At 35.2% G+C, this 18,221-nt stretch overlaps 2 protein-coding genes across 6 annotated transcripts; one reads left to right on the forward strand and one right to left on the reverse strand.

Annotated features, from left to right (window-relative positions):
* The first annotated feature begins 267 nt into the window (after nucleotides 1-267).
* Nucleotides 268-18,128, forward strand: LOC114521078 (noelin-like). Of its 4 annotated transcripts, none has more exons than XM_028541484.1 (6): nucleotides 268-326; nucleotides 900-999; nucleotides 16,077-16,253; nucleotides 16,531-16,603; nucleotides 16,978-17,242; nucleotides 17,388-18,128. In XM_028541484.1, exons 2-6 carry the CDS (start codon nucleotides 949-951, stop codon nucleotides 17,890-17,892), a joined length of 1,071 nt encoding a protein of 356 aa, XP_028397285.1. In that variant the 5' UTR covers nucleotides 268-326; nucleotides 900-948; the 3' UTR covers nucleotides 17,893-18,128. The 4 variants fall into 4 exon arrangements, with proteins under 4 accessions (XP_028397285.1, XP_028397282.1, XP_028397283.1 ...); XM_028541481.1 differs by lacking the exons at nucleotides 16,077-16,253; nucleotides 16,531-16,603; nucleotides 16,978-17,242; nucleotides 17,388-18,128 and adding exons at nucleotides 1,612-1,791; nucleotides 2,072-2,144; nucleotides 3,333-3,597; nucleotides 3,733-4,383 and having other exon boundaries at nucleotides 275-326; nucleotides 901-999; XM_028541482.1 differs by lacking the exons at nucleotides 16,077-16,253; nucleotides 16,531-16,603; nucleotides 16,978-17,242; nucleotides 17,388-18,128 and adding exons at nucleotides 1,612-1,791; nucleotides 2,072-2,144; nucleotides 3,333-3,597; nucleotides 3,733-4,383 and having other exon boundaries at nucleotides 316-326; nucleotides 911-999.
* On the reverse strand, nucleotides 6,427-13,437 carry LOC114521080. Of its 2 annotated transcripts, none has more exons than XM_028541485.1 (2): nucleotides 13,050-13,437; nucleotides 6,427-6,790 (listed from the first exon to the last, which is right to left on the reverse strand). In XM_028541485.1, the coding sequence occupies exons 1-2, from the start codon at nucleotides 13,381-13,383 to the stop codon at nucleotides 6,741-6,743; spliced, it is 384 nt and encodes a 127-aa protein (XP_028397286.1). In that variant the 5' UTR covers nucleotides 13,384-13,437; the 3' UTR covers nucleotides 6,427-6,740. The 2 variants fall into 2 exon arrangements, with proteins under 2 accessions (XP_028397286.1, XP_028397287.1); XM_028541486.1 differs by lacking the exon at nucleotides 6,427-6,790 and adding an exon at nucleotides 11,697-11,994.
* Nucleotides 18,129-18,221: the final 93 nt, after the last annotated feature.

Below are 18,221 nucleotides of genomic sequence, written 5' to 3' on the forward strand. Positions count from 1 at the left end.
TGATACATACTTAATAAATATGTCCGTTATGTTTTTGATGTTGCCGTTAGCTACATCATATTAATTGAAATTCCTTTCCTAGCTAAATACGTGCTATATAAAATTGTGTACCTAATAATTCATTTTTGAATTACCATGCGTGCATCAATTGTAAACCAAATTTTAAGCTAAAGTTAAACGTTCCGACTTTATTTCCTTAACATTATTTTGCTGAAACGAACCCACGCGTACAATGGCATTGCGGAATCATAAAAACGCATGTTCGCACGTTAGAGGCAACAGAATACAGAAACCACCCTGAAGAGAGCATACCGGCTAATCTGTTGGTAAGTTGAGTCTATATTCTATATTTAACTATATATATAATGTTTCACACTTGCATATATGCACATTTCAACGTTTAGTCCGATCATTATATATGCCCATTATATGCGTGTAAACGATCATACCATTTACGTTGTATACATCCACTCTAATATTTTATTGCCAATCCTACGCGAATCTGCGTCAACTTTATACTTTCACCTCTACTTCAGTCTAATAAACGCAGCCCGACAGAGTTAAGTTTGTATATTTTTTAGTACATATGAATTGAAATTAATTAGGCAATTGTCGGGATTTTTTTTAAACGAGTGAAATCTTGTCGAAACGCAAACGAAAGAAGTTCCCTTGCAAGGCGCCAACCCGGCTTAAACATACAACCGAAGACTACATGATAGGAGTTAATGAACACATTAGCTAGTATGGGACTAAATCGTCGGGCTGCATTAAGGGCGTACAAAGCCGGCCATGCAGTGGTGTTAACCCTGATTTTTAATGTTTTATCTCCCCCAAAAATTAACCAACATTACAAAATTTGATTTGTAATCCTGCAGGGTTTCATGTACAATCTTTTTAATGCGTTTGATAGGAAAAAGTGCACTGAATAATTGACGTCTGTTGTGTATAATGTATATGAAAATCTTGGTACTCGTTTTGGCGCAAGCATTTCTGTTGAAAGTAAGTGTGCCGGTTATCTCTCCAGCTAAGCGCTTTAATTGGGGGGTGTATGCCATGATGATATACATATATGTCTTGTTTCTTACTGATTTATTTTGAAAACTATTGGTCCTGCGGTATGTAAACATATTTTGAAAACATAATATATAAATATATGCATGTATTATGCACAACTACCCCCCCCCTGCTACTTATGAGGTCTAGCTATGGCACAGCTTTGGGAAAGGTAATACGACAATAATCCAAAACGTTTTAGGTTGTTTTGGTACTAATTAAGGGAGGAGTGTATTTTTCCAAATGCAGGTCTGATCTCTTATCTCGGGTCGCTTTCAATGGTTGACTCTCGAAAATGACCCTTATTTTTAGTCGTATATTAATTTATTTCAGTTATCAGATCATAATTCCATACCTTTAATTTTCACAGGCTCCAGTTAACATTTTTTGACCGTTTTTGATTTACTAACCTAATTGCATGTTGTCATAATTAAGACAAACTGAAAATTACGAAAAGCAAAGCAGTTCACCGAAATGTTTGCCACAGAGTTTGGAATTTTGCAAGTTGCCTGTTTCCTGATGAAAATTATGATTAATGTCAGAATATATATATTATAGGTTAACGAAGCCAAGTTCATTAATGACGAGTATAATAAAGATGAAATGCCGACCGAGCTTGGCGAGATAGAAGAGGACAACAAGAATGACCGCACGAAAGCTGCAGATATCAAGCGCGCTATCGGTGAACCTAAAAAGGAAAGTTTTGGAGAAGCCAGTATTGAATTAGCCAGGCTACATGTGAGTGAGAGGGGGTTGAATTACTCTTTAATAATTTGTTCCATATTTTAAGGTGTAAAGGAAATGGGAATATAATTTTAGGAAATTTAAAGTGCATGTAAACAGATTTATTAATTGTCAAATATGGATTAGTTTAAACTGTGAAGTTATTTACAACGGCTTACATACAACTATATAATAGAAATGTGAAATTGAATTATATTAATCTTCTAACAGTGCCAACCATGTAGCATAAAATATTAGGGTGTCAACACAATGTGTTTATTAATATTGGTTTAAGTTACTTGAAGAAGCTTCCAGGAAACGCAAGGCTTTAGAAAATTTGAAGAACGAAGTGAACGAAAATTCAGAAGGTATATAATAGTGTCTAATATTGACACTTCTTTATTCATGTAGTGTTTCAATAAAGTTTTACCCTGGCTGTGCGTTCACGTGCTCGCGTGCAGTATGCCAAAACGCAAATATACAGTATGCATGCATGTATATATATACTTGTATAGGAAATCAACCCTCCACCTAGATCAGCTTTATAGACGGTCATTGTGGCAAAAAATCACACCAGGTGTCTTCTGATTGGTCATTGTCATGCAAAGATATACCAATTCTTCTATTCATATTGTTCCGAAACGCTTGCTACTATGAATTGCCACACTTCACGGTCTTACAAAGGCATGCACGCATATGATGACAGGCTTTTTGAATGTATGATGATTCGTCCATAGAGATTATAAATAACACTAGAGGAGGCATTGGTATCAAAAACATCTGTCGAAAAAGGGAGCACGATAATGGGGGGCAAATTCAAGTCCCGGATGGTAAGCCAAGCACTGATTGGCTAGATCAATGCCTCCTTAGCAATGACGTTAGCAACAACTAAGGTTTGTACATAGGCAGCCCAATGGCGAATGGTCTTATTTGAAATAAAAGTGCACTCAAACATGGAAAATAAGAACAAAGCTATCCGTATTTTGATTAAACTGAAACATGTATCATTTATTCATGCTAACTAAAAATGTATACGGGCGAATCGTGTGCCTCACAGTGTTCAGGCAATGTACTGTCAGGCAATGTAGGCATTATATAGTATATTGCCTGAACACTGTGAAGCACACGATTCGCCCGTTGTGTAATACACGGGATGTCAGGATTTTAGTTAGCATGAATGATACATGTTTCAGTTTAATCAAAATACGGATAGCTTTGTTCTAATTTTCAATGTTTTAGTGCACTTTTATTTCAAATAAAACCATTTGCCATTGGGCTGCCTATATGGTTTGTATTAAAAAAATTATATTTGTTTTTTAAGTTGCTTTACCGGTTTTTTAAGGAAAAACAGTGTTTTTTCGAACTGGTTTTACTACCTTAGACATCCTGAAATGATATTTTAGGGAAAAACCATTTAGAAATAAAAAAAACTCGTTAACAACGACATATTTTGGCCTCGGAAATTGTGAATGAGTGAACAATAACGCGCTCCCCAATTTCTCCTCGATGCCCCCGCTAGTGTTATTTATATAATCTCTATGGATTCGTCTGTTTAGATAATTGTCGCAAAATCAAAAAAGTGGGTGAACCAATCGTGCATCAACATTCTGGAAGTACTTATGGAGCATGGATGAGAGATCCCCTGGGGTTGCTGGGTCCTGAAAAAATTTGGTACATCAATGGTTATTATGGAAATAAAGTGTTGGAATTTGAGAGTATGGATCACTTCAAGGCTGGAGAGGTTGCTAAAACCTACATTCTACCATATCACATTGATGGTACGGGTTCTGTTGTCTATGGAAGGTATCTCTATTTTAACAGGTTGGTAAATTCGTCATCGACGTTATTTTTTTGTTTATTTGAAAAAGTATAATTTTTCGTCAGGACATTCGTCGTATAACGGAAAGATTTTAAAATAGTGGTCATTGGCAAACCTATGTTAAAATCTATTTACAGGGCGAACACAAAAAGTATCGTGCAGTATGACCTAGTTAAGGAAATCGTCACCAGAGAGAAAACTCCAAGCGGAAATGTATCGCCACGAAAGTATTATTATAGTTGGGGTGGCTACACAACAATGGACCTATCGGTGGACGAAAGTGGTTTGTGGGTTCTGTATGGCCACTCGAGTTACAGTGGAAAGCTGTGTGCTACACAGCTCGATCCTTTAACTCTCGGAGCGATACATACTTATTGCCCGGTTTCGACTAAAGCCATGAGAAGCATGGGAAATGCATTTGTGGCGTGTGGAATTGTATACAGTATTGATAGTTACAGTGCAGTTACAACAACCATTAACTACGCCTACGACACATCTACCAGAACTGCGACTACACCAGGCATTTCATTTCTCAACAAGTTTACCTACAACAGCATGGTTACATACAATCCACGCGAGAAGGTTCTTTATTCCTGGAACAAAAATCGCCAAATAACCTACCCCTTGGAATTTGAAGATTGAAACAAACTAAAACGGCCTATATCCACAAGATGATTTGATTAACTGGACACGAAAATGGACACAATAAGTTTACAAAACTTTCTAACGTTGCAATATATAGTTGAAAAACAGTAAATCAGTAAAATAATTAGTAGATTTCACAGCATAATTATATATCAGCATATTGTATTTGATAATTACTGTAACATGATTCACGTTCTAAACTAATAGACTATGAGCTGGTAGTAGTTCATATAGCTCGTATAATTCTAAATATATGGGTTTTAAAAAGAGAATGTAGAGTTTACTTACTTGGTTACTTTTTTATGGAAACCGGTTTACCTTTGAGACCTAAATTATAGTACGAGCGTGTCACAATATTTTGCCCATAAATGTAGGAATTGTTCCTCACAAGTTATGCTTGTTTTTCCAAGTAAAATAAATTAGAATAACTTCAAAAATCAAACACGTTGTTACTGTTGCAAATTAGATAATAATTAGTAGGAAAAAATTCACCAAAATCATGTAAAATCTTCGTTGTGTCTTGGACCACTCTATAGAAATGTCTTAAGTGATTAACTTGTCAGTCAACTGTTGGTTAAAAGGTCACAAAACACGCAGACCTTTCTGGCCTGAAATACCGTCTAAAATAACGTAGCATTTAAATACCATTTAAGAGATAACTTCTCATGAACAATAGATAAATCTAAATTCGTTTTTAACTTCCTTTTCACATTTTTTATGGGTACACAATGATCTATCTGACCCCTATTATGTGTGGTGAAGGAATAATTTCAATTCCAGCGTCATACTGAATGATCTGAGGAAAAGCAGAACGGATTCTTCCGATCACTTCATCCGGGAGTGTAAGGCTAGAAAACGTTTCAACATTGGCTAAACTTATCGGTTTCCGTTTGGTTGCAAGCTTGGAGATACGTATAATTTCAGACCACCATTTCTTTGGGTGTTTATCTTTCAACCTATGAATATTTAGTTGATAATACTTCGCTCTACATAATTTTCGTTCCCTGTTAACTAAATTAATCCTGTACTTTTTAAATATTGCCGATTTAATTCCATGAGTAGCAAAGGCCTGTGTTGTCTTTTCTGCAGCAATGTTTCGAGATTAAACAGTATATATAATTTTGACCAGATCGGAACGCCATAACAGGGCGTATCAACCCAATAGCAATATATATGCGCAAGGGCAGATATAAAAGTAGGTACGCTTTGCGTACATGTGAGTAGCCTTTCAATTTTGGAGATAACCAAGATATCCAGCTAACTCTGGGACATCTATTTCGAACAAATTACTTATCAGTTTACAATAAATAACTTAGCTGATAATACCATACGAATTGTTCATAAATTTAAAACGGATCCCAAATATTCACTGACTTAATTTCTCTATTTATAAGTTGGATTTTCCTCCACGCCATTAATTTGGATTTTCCTCCACGCCATACAATTCTACGTCTACAATTCTAGGCATCTAAAGTTGACAAATAAGAAAATGTCTTATCTTCTAACGATTTCTTAGCATTTCGAACACTGTTCACAAATTAAGGCATCCCACAAAATCATTATTGCATTGCAAGTTGCATGGACAATTGCATAGTGTAACACAGTAACAGCACCTTAAGATGGAATGACCTTTTGGCATTTGCAAAAGTCTGTAAAATTGTGGTTTATCGTATTCATAGTATGCCGACATTGCGAGAAATGTACAAGAAAAATACGGCAAAATGCGAGAAATATATATTAACTTTGATATTTTTTCTCTGAATCAGTTGTATGTCTCCCACAACATTCTCAGTGTATAGACAGAGTGTTCAAGCAATAACAAAGAGCCATAACAAGGCGTATTTTGAATAACTAAACCGGTTGCAAATATACGACGACAAATAATGATATCCGCCATATTTATTGGCAATTTGCGAGCTGCATGACAAGTTTAGGTCCGTGTAATATCGTCATTATGCAAGTAATCACAACCGACTGTACAGAGTTTTCTCGTAGCTATGTTACGAACCTACCTATTCCTGGTTAATGTTTTGGTTTCATTCACTTAATTCACTGCATAGACAATTAATTTCTAAAGAAATAAACCATTGTCATAAGTTTCAAATTTGCATTCAATTGTCAAAATTAGATCGCCACGCTACGCTACGCGAAACAAATATGACTTTTAACATAACGTTTAGCATTATTTCCCGTTATGCAATTTGACTTGATATAAGAGATATTACTAAATTAGGCAGCATTTTGAATTCGCAGAGTTACGACATACTCGTGTGCGCCCGCCGCTAAAACAACAACTGCTGGCTGTATCAAATTCCTTGCCATTTGCGCTTTTTTCCTTGGATGTTTTATCACATTCTCAAATTGGTGTAAAAAAGCAAGACATTGCATCTTATACATTAAATTTCTAATAATTGTAGCAATCAATTAGTCTGGATTGCACTAGTCGTGGGAACGACATTATTACCAATTTCCACATGATTTATCTACAATGATAAGGTGCTCAATCTGTCGTCGTCCACGTATAATGATACACCGATTCTTGATCAGTTACTACAGTACAAAGGGGAAACGATGCAGTCAGTGTGTGAAAGTACTGGTTTAGCTGTGGCCTGGTTCACACAAAACGAGTCTAAAAATAAGGAAAAGTTATCTCCTCACCCCAGTCCCAACCCCCTATAAAGTCCCAAAAGGCACTGGGAACGAGGTTGTAACATATAGGCCTTCGTACAACATGGTATCACACCTAGGATTACCTATAATCAGTAAGTCTGCATCTCTCTAGGATTACTCATAATCATATATTCTGGAACACAAATCGCACACATACTCTTCCCCGTTCCCCCCCGGTAGCGTAAGCGCAGATGTTAGCACAGGTATGATTGTAAATTATGAATAATTCATGTTTTCAATATTTTTTTCGAATGTTTTTAGAACATGATTTCAAAAAGGTGTATGTTGGAAATTTTTAGTAAGTTTAGTATCGGCATAAACGGCAATAAAACATTCCGTTAAAACATGCCCGGATTCTACTACCGGGTGTCTCATAAAAAAGTATCGGTGTTTGATTTGTTATACCTTTAAAACTGAATAAGGAGTTTCAATCGAATAGACTTCACTGAATTCAGAAAGGCCTAAATAAAATTTTGATATATGACTTGAATATATTTGAGCAATACTGAATGAAATAATACAGTTTCATTTCGAAGGAGCAATTTTGAAAATGCTTAAAATTACATTAAATCAGCCGATCAAAATAGCATTTAATTAAATTGCTGTTCTTGTCAACACAACGCATGATAAATAATATTAACACATTCGATGGTTTATTCATCTGAAAAAGCATGTCCTTGAACACCTATACAACGTCGTGCTCTATTAACCATGCCAGAAAAAGCGTTTTGTACCATTTGTGCATCTAAACTTTGGCACGCTAAGATAACTGCCTGGCGAAGCTGTCTCAAATTCTTAGGCTGCTGCTCATGCGGGACGTTCCAGATTTGTTGATCCAAGACCATTTCTTCGGGTGGAACGTTGTCCATTTTCTAGCAGAGATTGTCAGACTAGGTCAATGTTTTCCATCGTTCTTCCAGTTCTCGTCCTTCCACTCCGTCCTTTATTGAGGTTAAGACACGTGCCTTCTGTCAAAAATTTGTCGTACGTTCTTTTAATTGCTGCTCTAGTCGGAGCACGATCACCTGGCCAACGTCCTAGCCATCGCCTTCTTACCTCTTCGGCATTATTTACCCTTGCATACTCAATACAAACCCAAACTCTTTGATCTTTCGTTAGCTGAGGCATATTCAACTTGGTATAAAATAACGATATCCTAATTCGCTTGCATGCAAGAGGTCCCATGAGGGAAATCAAAGCAATCGGCGAACTTTGGACGAGAAATGTTGGCATTTTTCATTTCCCACAAGGAACAAAGGTCAAAGTATTTTATGTAAACCATAAAATAATACAAGATTGAAGCTAACTTCTTTAAAATTTTCAGAACTCGCGAAAAAAATAGAAAATGTCTTCAAATAAATTTATTAAGCCGTTTTAATTGATTTTTCGCCAGTTTTAAAACTGAACTTTGGCTTAAAACACTTATATCTCACCCAATATGTGGTGAAAGATCTAGCACTGTATACCAAAATTTAAGTTAGCATTTTCTTAATACTATAAAACTTATTTGAAAGCCATACCTGGTATAGTTTTTACATTATATTAAATCAAACACCGGTACTTTTTTTTGAGACACCCGGTATACTTGTGTCTTCGTACTCTTTCGATGGTAGAACACCAGCTTGAACTTATTCTTACATGCGGTAACTTATTGTATGTAGTAGGCACTAAATTAAGATTAATAAAATCACTACTTCAAACAACCAAAAATGTTTTCATTCTGTGCTAAAGGCTACAATATAAAGGCAAAGGTATCAAGTTTTCTCTCACTTGTGTGGGCTTCAGCAGTGTGTAAAGTGAAAAGCCTTCCAATTTTCATTCAAAAATCTGCTGGAAAGAGAACCATGCTTTATTGGGAGAAAATTTGCCAAACATCAGTATGTCTGTCAAGAAAAAACCCTATTTTTTATTTGTAAAAGAAAATATAAATGATTTGTATGCTCTACCTATTCAACTTTTTATCATTAAGGTAAATAAGCCAGTGTTTATTGTAAAGGTCAATAGCAGCGAACAATTGCCAAAAAAATATAATGCAAAACATAATATAAATTCAGCATATTGAAACCCAATTAAGAAGTGAGTTGAAGCTAGAAGAATGAAAAACCATGACCAGCCGACAATTTAAGAAAGTAAAGTAAAAAGCAAATTCCGAACAAACAAGACATCTTGAGAATCAAAATATAATTCAAACAAGACACAGATTGAGACTGTAAATTTTCGACTTTATTACAAAGTCATCTTCAGATGAAGATGACTTTGTAATAAAGTCGAAAATTTACAGTCTCAATCTGTGTCTTGTTTGAATTATATTTTGATTCTCAAGATGTCTTGTTTGTTCGGAATTTGCTTTTTACTTTACTAGAAGAATGAGTTTGTGACTTTTTCAATTTTGTTATAAATTCATCGATCAGACCAACTGAATTACAATTAGGTGATGTTCTAATATGTCAATTGGTTGACATACATGATTGTACAAGTAAAAACCCAGTCAACGAGATAAGATTTAAATGTAAACATAGAAGCATTTTGAAACCAATACATATGCTCTGGCTTTTAGACCAAAATTAAGACTAGGTAAATGAAATTTAATACAGAGTGTATGTACTGTAAGATTAGTATAATATTCAATCATAAAATGGCACTGCCACTCTGCCTGAATAGTATGGATGATGCACAATTATGAATCAGAAAATTTAACCCAAGGGATGTGCAAATATGCACATTTGAATCAAATATCGTATGTATAATATTATTATACATTATATTAGTAAAAGCAATTTGATTGGCTTCTGCTAGTAGATAACTGAGTTATTTGCAAGTGAGCCTGCGGTGGTTAACAAGCGGTATTCATTTGAATGTATTTATGTATTAATAATTGATGTATTTTTGGATGTTGCTATTAAATAAGGTTTTTCATTCGTTAATACTATGTTTACTATTCTTCAAATGTATAATAAAACAATTATTGAATTCGGTTTTTGTGATATGCAGAGTTATCAAGGTCGAGGTAAGTGTTGCATGTCACAAAAACCTCATCTAATAATTGTTTATATGTTTTATTTCATGGAACATTTTAAAAAAATTATGCCCTGTGATTGGCTGACACTGGGTTGACGTCGGCGTTGCTTGGGCGAATCGCCAAAGTCAGCCAATCACAGGGCATAAATCTTTGACGTAAGGCAGGCAACTATCATCCCGCATGGTTTTGAAAAATATTTGACGAATTTTCAATAAATTCAGCCTTTTTGGTGTGATTTAAGACCAAAAAATTTAAGGATACATGTTTAAAGTGTTTTTGATGTATTTTTTTATTGATATATCATTTCTATACAGTAATATACTTGCCAACCTTGTATATATTTTATACATACACGCCTAAAACGCTCAGGTTGATGCAACTCAGGTTGATATAAACAGGATGGAGCAATGTTGTGCTGCCCACATTGTTCAAAGTTGTTATCAACATTGAACAATATTGTTGAAACTGAATCCGGTGCAACAATATTGTTCAATATTGATAACAACTCTGAACAATGTGGGCAGCACAACATTGCTCCATCCTGTTTATATCAACTTGCATCAACCTGAGCGTTTTCGCGCGTGTAAGGGTCTGTTTACATGGAGCCGAGTTACCCGGGTAACCGAGTTACTCGTCTTGCCGGGACAAAACGGTACTGTGTTTATATGGAACCGGGTAACTCGGCATTTGTTACGGTACATTGTAATTACATGACGTACTTACTATGTAGGGCGCGAAATTTCAAAAAGGTTTTTACAATGGTGGTAAATGAAACGTAAACGCGCATGCGTGTTTGGCGAATATTCTACTCGCCTAGCCGAGTTTCCCGTTGCAAAGTGTTTACATGGTATAACCGAGTAACTCGCCTTGCCGAGAACCCGGCACAGTTTGCCGAGAACTCGGCACGCCGAGTTACTCGGATGCGCCATATAAACAGTCAACCGAGATATCCATACAATATATAGAACAGGCGAGAACTCGGTGCTGCCGAGTAACTCGGTTAGCCGGGTAACTCGGCTCCATGTAAACAGGCCCTAAGAGATCATTGACATTTTTAATTATGAGTGCGTGCGCTACTTCATGTAATGCAAATCATAACGGATCATGTGCCACTCTAATTCCTCTGTCGTACTTCATGTGGTAGTCAATTTAATTTTAAAGACATATCCATGTATTGTCGAGAGTCTACAGATATTTGTAATGTCCCGTGACGTTGCAGTTAACCCCACTCCCCACCCCAATGTGTTATCATGCGGCACTATAGCGACACACACACCCCCCCACCCCCTACGGCGTCACGTATTTTGTGAATGGCCCCTAACTATGGAACAAGGTTGTTTTCTATTGATCAGAGCTCTAATTGGGTAGCAAAGGTAGCAAGCCAATAGCACGTCCGTATTACATGGATTCTATTATTAACTTTGAAATTATTAATTAAAACTTCCGGTTTCTTTTCGTCTTCCGTTGTTTATGTGGTTTATGGTCGCTGAAAAACTTAGTGAAATTACAAAACAAAATGAAGCTAGTTCGAGAAGATAAGTGATTGGTAGTTAATATAATCGTTCTGTGTATGCATGTCACCTTCATATGCGACCTTTCAAGAGGCATTGAAGCATTGTATTTGTCACTATTATTCAAATATTTTGTCACTATTATTGTTCGATAAAATACAAAATGTTAATATATATATAGATATATATATATATATATATATATATATATATATATATATATATATATATATATATATATATATATATAATAACAACTAATAATAAGCAATATCAATACAACTACATGACAGTGAGTACATGTATGTTTAAACAACAACAAAAAGCTATTGGTAGGTTTAACCATACTTCATAGTGATTTGAGTGGGCAAATGATAGGAAATTGCGTATATTTGTTAGGAAACGCGAAGCCAACACATACAGTGAAAAATTATTAAACTCACTCCCAAGGGTGATCCAGGGCACTTTTGGTTAAAAAAGAGCAGCTGAAAATATGTATAGGGACGGTTTGATAGCCAAAGCACCAAGACACAACTAGTGTGGTGATGTATGCTCTACAAAACAATCGGCATGTGTAAGTGGGCATATGTGGTTTTGTCGTCTGCATACTTATAAAGTATTTAAGCCTTGAATATTACTGCTTTCTACCTTCTTGACGAAGGGAGTAATAAAATATGCTAAATACTTTTATTTATATCTTCAAGTAACATCTCTCATAGATCACATGCACACAAGCTGTTTTAAAGAATCTGCCTATAAACCCACCTTATAGACTCATCACTTTACACAAGGTATTTTTGATGTCAGAAGCTATGCTGGCAATCTGGCAATAGTATCAACAAAAAGCTTGGGTGGAGGTCTTGTGATTTGGTTATTTTTTATTTATGACTGATTTACAGTATATTAGAATATGGAAATTTCGTATTAGACATTACTGAATGTTTGTATGCATTAATTATTAACTATACAATATCACATAGTACTTAACAATAAGTTCTGGTTGACAGCTGTGGTTATATATCACTTTGATTGCAAATATATAACATCTATATATATAATCATTTGTGGGATTGATCTCTGCATGTGAACTGGGATTGACAGGGTTCAATGAAGCAAATTGAAGTTCTTAGTCACTAGGGACATGACAACCAAGCAATAAGAATTGATATAAGGCACCAAGTGATATAATTTTGGTGTTTACAAGGCCAGTCATTATTTATGGCAAGAGTGGGGATGAGGAAAAAATATTTTAATTCTAAAAATTTTCCAACCCCACCTTTTTTGTGCTTAGAAAAAAGTTTACACCACTTCTAGGCAATGAAAAATAATTACCTTTTATTTATAACAAGCATTTATAACATTTGTATAAGCTTTGAATGCTGATTGCATGGGGAAGAGCCATGTATGTTGCATTAATGCAAACCATCCATGCATGCAGTCACTTTATAGATAGTGACTTCATAGATTGTACAGTTCATGTTTGGTTTAAAATTTTATGATGAAAATATTTATACTGTTTTTTTTTTCTCATATATATACAATCAAAGTGTAAAAGTGTCTGACTGTCTACATGTGGTATTTGATTGATTTGCATGTAATTTTCACTTACCTGTATTAATATCATCATCAACATTTTCCGCGCTAGTTTTCCCTTGATCATGATGTTGAGATGAGGATGGCACTGCTAAACTTCGCCTTGACTTCGTCTGTTTTCGACGTTTCGAGAAATAAACACGCTCCCCTGTAGTCGGGCATCGCTCGAAGAAAACAGACTTATTGCTTCTCTTTTTCTCTTTCTTTTCCTTCTCATCCTTGTCTAGCAAAGCAGCGAGTTCCGACATCAATTCTGCCGCTGTTTTATCTTTTTTCTTCGCATTGGCAGCTCGTGTTTTTTCCGCCATCTTGCCTGATTTTTTTGACGCGCGGTTATTTGAAATGAGCATTGGGATTGGGAAAGACCATAGGATTATCGATTATGAGTAATCCGAGTAATCCACTGAGAGTAATCCTAGAGAGATGCAGACTTACTGATTGTTCGTGATCCTAGGTGTGATACCATGTTGTTTACGATACTATACATGCGTATTGACGTTTTAACACTAATGCTTCACCCGGCTGCAATCATAATTGTCGCCTCCTTGTACTAAGTAATTAAGTATTAACTACAGTATACAGTATGTACAAAAAACTACAGCTACGCCTTATAAACGTCAAATAGTTTTTGCAAAGCAGCATGTACAAGGTTGAGCATTATTTATTTAAGGCCATATGGTAAAAGTATTAAAGACTGATATAAGAAAATATGTCCGATTTTTTTCACAGCAGGATCTCGTCTAGCTATTTGGTGTGGGCGAATGTTAGTCTGTAATTAACAATGCACTAGCTTAAACGAAAATTTCAACATATACATAATTGATGTCAAAAATGTCTAATGAGCGTGCTAATATACGCATTATTAGATCATAGTTAGATTAGGATTCAGTGTCTGTGAAAACAAAAGTGTGAAAAAATCTAAATCATTCAACAATCCAACGTCTGAGGATAGATTTGAATTTTCGATAAATCAAACATTGTATTTCTTGAAATTGTACAAACATTGTAGTAGTCTTGACTTTCATAAACCTCAAAAATAATTATTCGGTAAAAAAAGCAAAATTATAATCTCAGTAGCGATCCTTATAGAAAACAACCTCGCAGTAGGTAGCTTATATACCCAACCTCGTATATACCAAGGGCAAATTATTGACTATATTAAAGTAGTATATATCGATCATCAATGCAGTAAATATTATATCGTTTCATTTCCTGTCGTTCAATCTATTCAATCACTAGCCTACTGGACGATCAACGGCTAAAACAATAATGCTAAATCGCCATAAAATTATGCAAAATAACTGATAAATCATGTAAAACACCTCTGTATTTTTTTTTCGGGGAATTTTTATGCATATTTTTCAGGAGCGATGTCGATCTCATAACGTTCCATTATTTTCCTGTAAATTTTGGAAGATCATGCAGTGAATGGCAAATGGCTATTCAAGCACCAAGTATATACTTGATACATAATGCGTGTCCGTTCTGTTTTTCATGTTGCCGTTAGCTACATCATATTAATTGAAATTCCTTTCTTTGCTATATAAAATTATATACCTAATAATTTCTGTTTAAATTACCATGTGTGCATATCAATTGTAAACCAAATTTTAAGCGGAAGTTAAGCGTTCCGACTTTATTTCCGCATATGCGGAATCATAAAAAGTATGTTCGCAGGTTCGATGCAACAGAATACAGAATCCATCCTGAAGAGAGCATACTAATCTGTTGGTAAGTTGAATCTATATTTTATATTTAATTATATATATGATGGTGCAATGTTTTACACTTGCATATACACATTTTAACGTTAAGTCCGACCATTATATGCCCATATATGCGTGTAAACGATCATATCCATCTATACCTTATATACATCCACTCAGACCACTCTAATATTTTATTGCTAATTCTACGCGAACCTGCGTCATAACTTCATACTTTCACCTCTACTTCAGTCAAATAAATGCAATAAATGCAGCCCGACAGAATTCAGTTTTTATATTTTTTACTGATATATGAATTGAAATTAATTTAGCAATTTTCGGAATTTTTTTAAATGAGTGAAATCTTGTCGAAACGCAAACGAAAGAAGTTCCCTTAAAATTTGATTCGTAATCCTAACTTTTGATGTTAAACTGACCTATAACCATTACCTAACTGTACTAAAGGAATAGATCTAGACAAGGATTATATTCGTGAATTCTGGGCATGAAATTATTACTGAAATATTTTACTGTGGTGAGTGATAATTGATGTGCAACTCACAAAAACGTTTTAACATTCTGCTAAGAGAGCCTTCTCCTCACATGCATGACGTAATTCATGATAAATTTACGCGACTGCGCGCTTAGCTTACTCATTCGTATGCTCGGAGACCCTTTACTGGGTTCCAAGTACAATCTTTTTTAATCACGTTTGATAGGAAAAAGTGCACTGAATAATTGACGTCTGTTGTGTATAATGTATATGAAAATCTTGGTACTCGTTTTGGCGCAAGCATTTCTGTTAAAAGTAAGTATGCCGGTTCTCTCTCCAGCTAAGCGCTTTAATTGGGGGGTGCATGCATGCCATGATGATATACATATATGTCTTGTTTCTTACTGATTTATTTTGAAAACTATTGGTCCTGCGGTATGTAAACATATTTTGAAAACATAATATATAAATATATGTATGAATTATGCACAACTATACCCTCCCTGCTACTTATGAGGTCTAGCTAAGGCACAGCTTTTGGAAAGGAATAGTACAATAATCCAAAAAGTTTCTCGACGAAAATGACCCTTGTTTTTAGTCGTATATTCATTTATTTCATGCAGTTATCAGATCATAATTCCATACCCTTAATTCCTCTGCAGGAAACATTTTCTGACCGTTTTTTATTTACTAGCTTAAATTGCATGTTATCATAAATAATTCCGACAAACTGAAAATTACGAAAGGCAAGGGCACTTCAGCGAAATGTTTGCCACAGAGTTTGGAATTTTGCAAGTTGCCTGTGCCAAGATGAATAATGTCAGAATATATACATATATTATAGAGTAACGAAGCCAAGTTCATTAATGGCGAGTACAATAAAGATGAAATGCCGATCGAGCTTGGCGAGATAGAAGAGGACAACGATGACAGCACGAAAGCTGCAGATATTAAGCGCGCTATCGGTAAAACTAAAAAGGAAAGTTTTGGAGAAGCCAGTATGGAATTAGCCACGCTACGTGTGAGTAGGAGAGGCTTGAATTACTCTTTAATAATAAATTATTACATATTTTAAGCTGTAAAGGAAATAGGAATATAATTTTAGGAAATTCAAAGTGTAAAACAGATTTTTTAATTGCCAAATATGGATTAGAAGTTCTGAAGTTATATACAACGGCTTATCTACAACTACATAATAGAAATGAGAAATTGAATTATATTAATCTTCTAACAGTGCCAACCATGTAGCATAATATATTAGGGTGTCAAAACAATGTGTTTATTAATATTGGTTTAAGTTACTTGAGGAAGCTGCCAAGAAACGCAAGGCTTTAGAGAATTTGAAAAACGAAGTGAACGAAAATTCAAAAGGTATATAATAGTGTCTAATATTGACGACGCTTTTTTATTCATGAGTAGTGTTTCAATAAAGTTTCGCCTTCGCTGTGCGAATATGTGCTCGCGTGCCGTATGCCAAAACTCAACTACTGCATGTATACGGTATATGCATTTGTACATAGGAAATCAAACCTCCGCCTAGATCAGCTTTATATAGACGGTCATTGCAGCAAAAAATCACACCAGGTGTCTTCTAATTGGTCATTGTCATGCAGAGATATACCAATTCTTCTATTCATATTGTTGCATGCGAAACGCTTGCTATAAATTGCCAAGCAGCTTCACGGTTTTTACAAAGGCATGCATGATGACAGGCTTTTTGAATGTATGATGATTCGCCTGCTTAGATAAGTGTCGCAAAATCAAAAAAGTGGGTGAACCAATCGTGCATCATCATTCTGGAAGTACGTACGGAACATGGATGAGAGATCCCTTGGGGTTGCTGGGTCCTGAAAAAATTTGGTACATCAATGGTCATCATGGAAATAAAGTGTTGGAATTTGAGAGTATGGATTACTTCAAGGCTGGAGAGGTTGCTAAAACCTACATTCTACCATATAACATTGATGGTACGGGTTCTGTTGTCTATGGAAGGTATCTCTATTTTAACAGGTTGGTGAATTCGTCATCTACGTTATTTCTTTGTTTAGTTTGAAAAAGTATAATTTTTCGATTCGTCAGGAGATTCGTCGTATAACGGAGAGATTTTCAAATAGTGGTTATTGGCAAACCTAGCACTGTTAAAATCTATTTACAGGGCGAACACAAAAAATATCGTGCAGTATGACCTAGTTAAGGAAACCGTCACCAGAGAGAAAACTCCAAGCGGAAATGTATCGCCACGAAAGTATTATTATCATTGGGGTGGTTACAACACAATGGACCTATCAGTGGACGAAAGTGGTTTGTGGGTTCTGTATGGCCACTCGAGTTACGGTGGAAAGCTGTGTGCTACACAGCTTGATCCTTTAACTCTCGGAGCGATACATACTTACTGTCCGGTTTCGACTAAAGCCATGAAAAGCATGGGAAATGCATTTGTGGCGTGTGGAATTGTATACAGTATTGATAGTTTCAGTGCAGTTACAACAACCGTTAACTACGCCTACGACACATCTACCAGAACTGCGACTACACCAGGCATTTCATTTCTCAACAAGTTTACCTACAACAGCATGGTTACATACAATCCACGCGAGAAGGTTCTTTATTCCTGGAACAGAAATCGCCAAATAACCTACCCCTTGGAATTTGAAGATTGAAACAAACTAAAACGGCCTATATCCACAAGATGATTTGATTAACTGGACACGAAAATGGACACAATAAGTTTACAAAACTTTCTAACGTTGCAGTATATAGTTGAAAAACAGTAAATCAATAAAATAATTAGTAGATTTCACAGCATAATTATATCAGCATATTGTATTTGATAATTACTGTATTAACATGATTAAGGTTCTTGACTAATAGACTATAAGTTGGTAGTAGTTCATAAAGCTCCTGTAATTCTATATAATTATATATATATATATTATATATATATATATATATATAATTATATATATGGGTTTTTAAAAGAGCGGTAGAG

The sequence above is a fragment of the Dendronephthya gigantea genome, unplaced genomic scaffold, assembly GCF_004324835.1.
Source record: "Dendronephthya gigantea isolate DGI-Jeju-01 unplaced genomic scaffold, DenGig_1.0 000019F, whole genome shotgun sequence".
NCBI lineage: Eukaryota > Metazoa > Cnidaria > Anthozoa > Malacalcyonacea > Nephtheidae > Dendronephthya > Dendronephthya gigantea.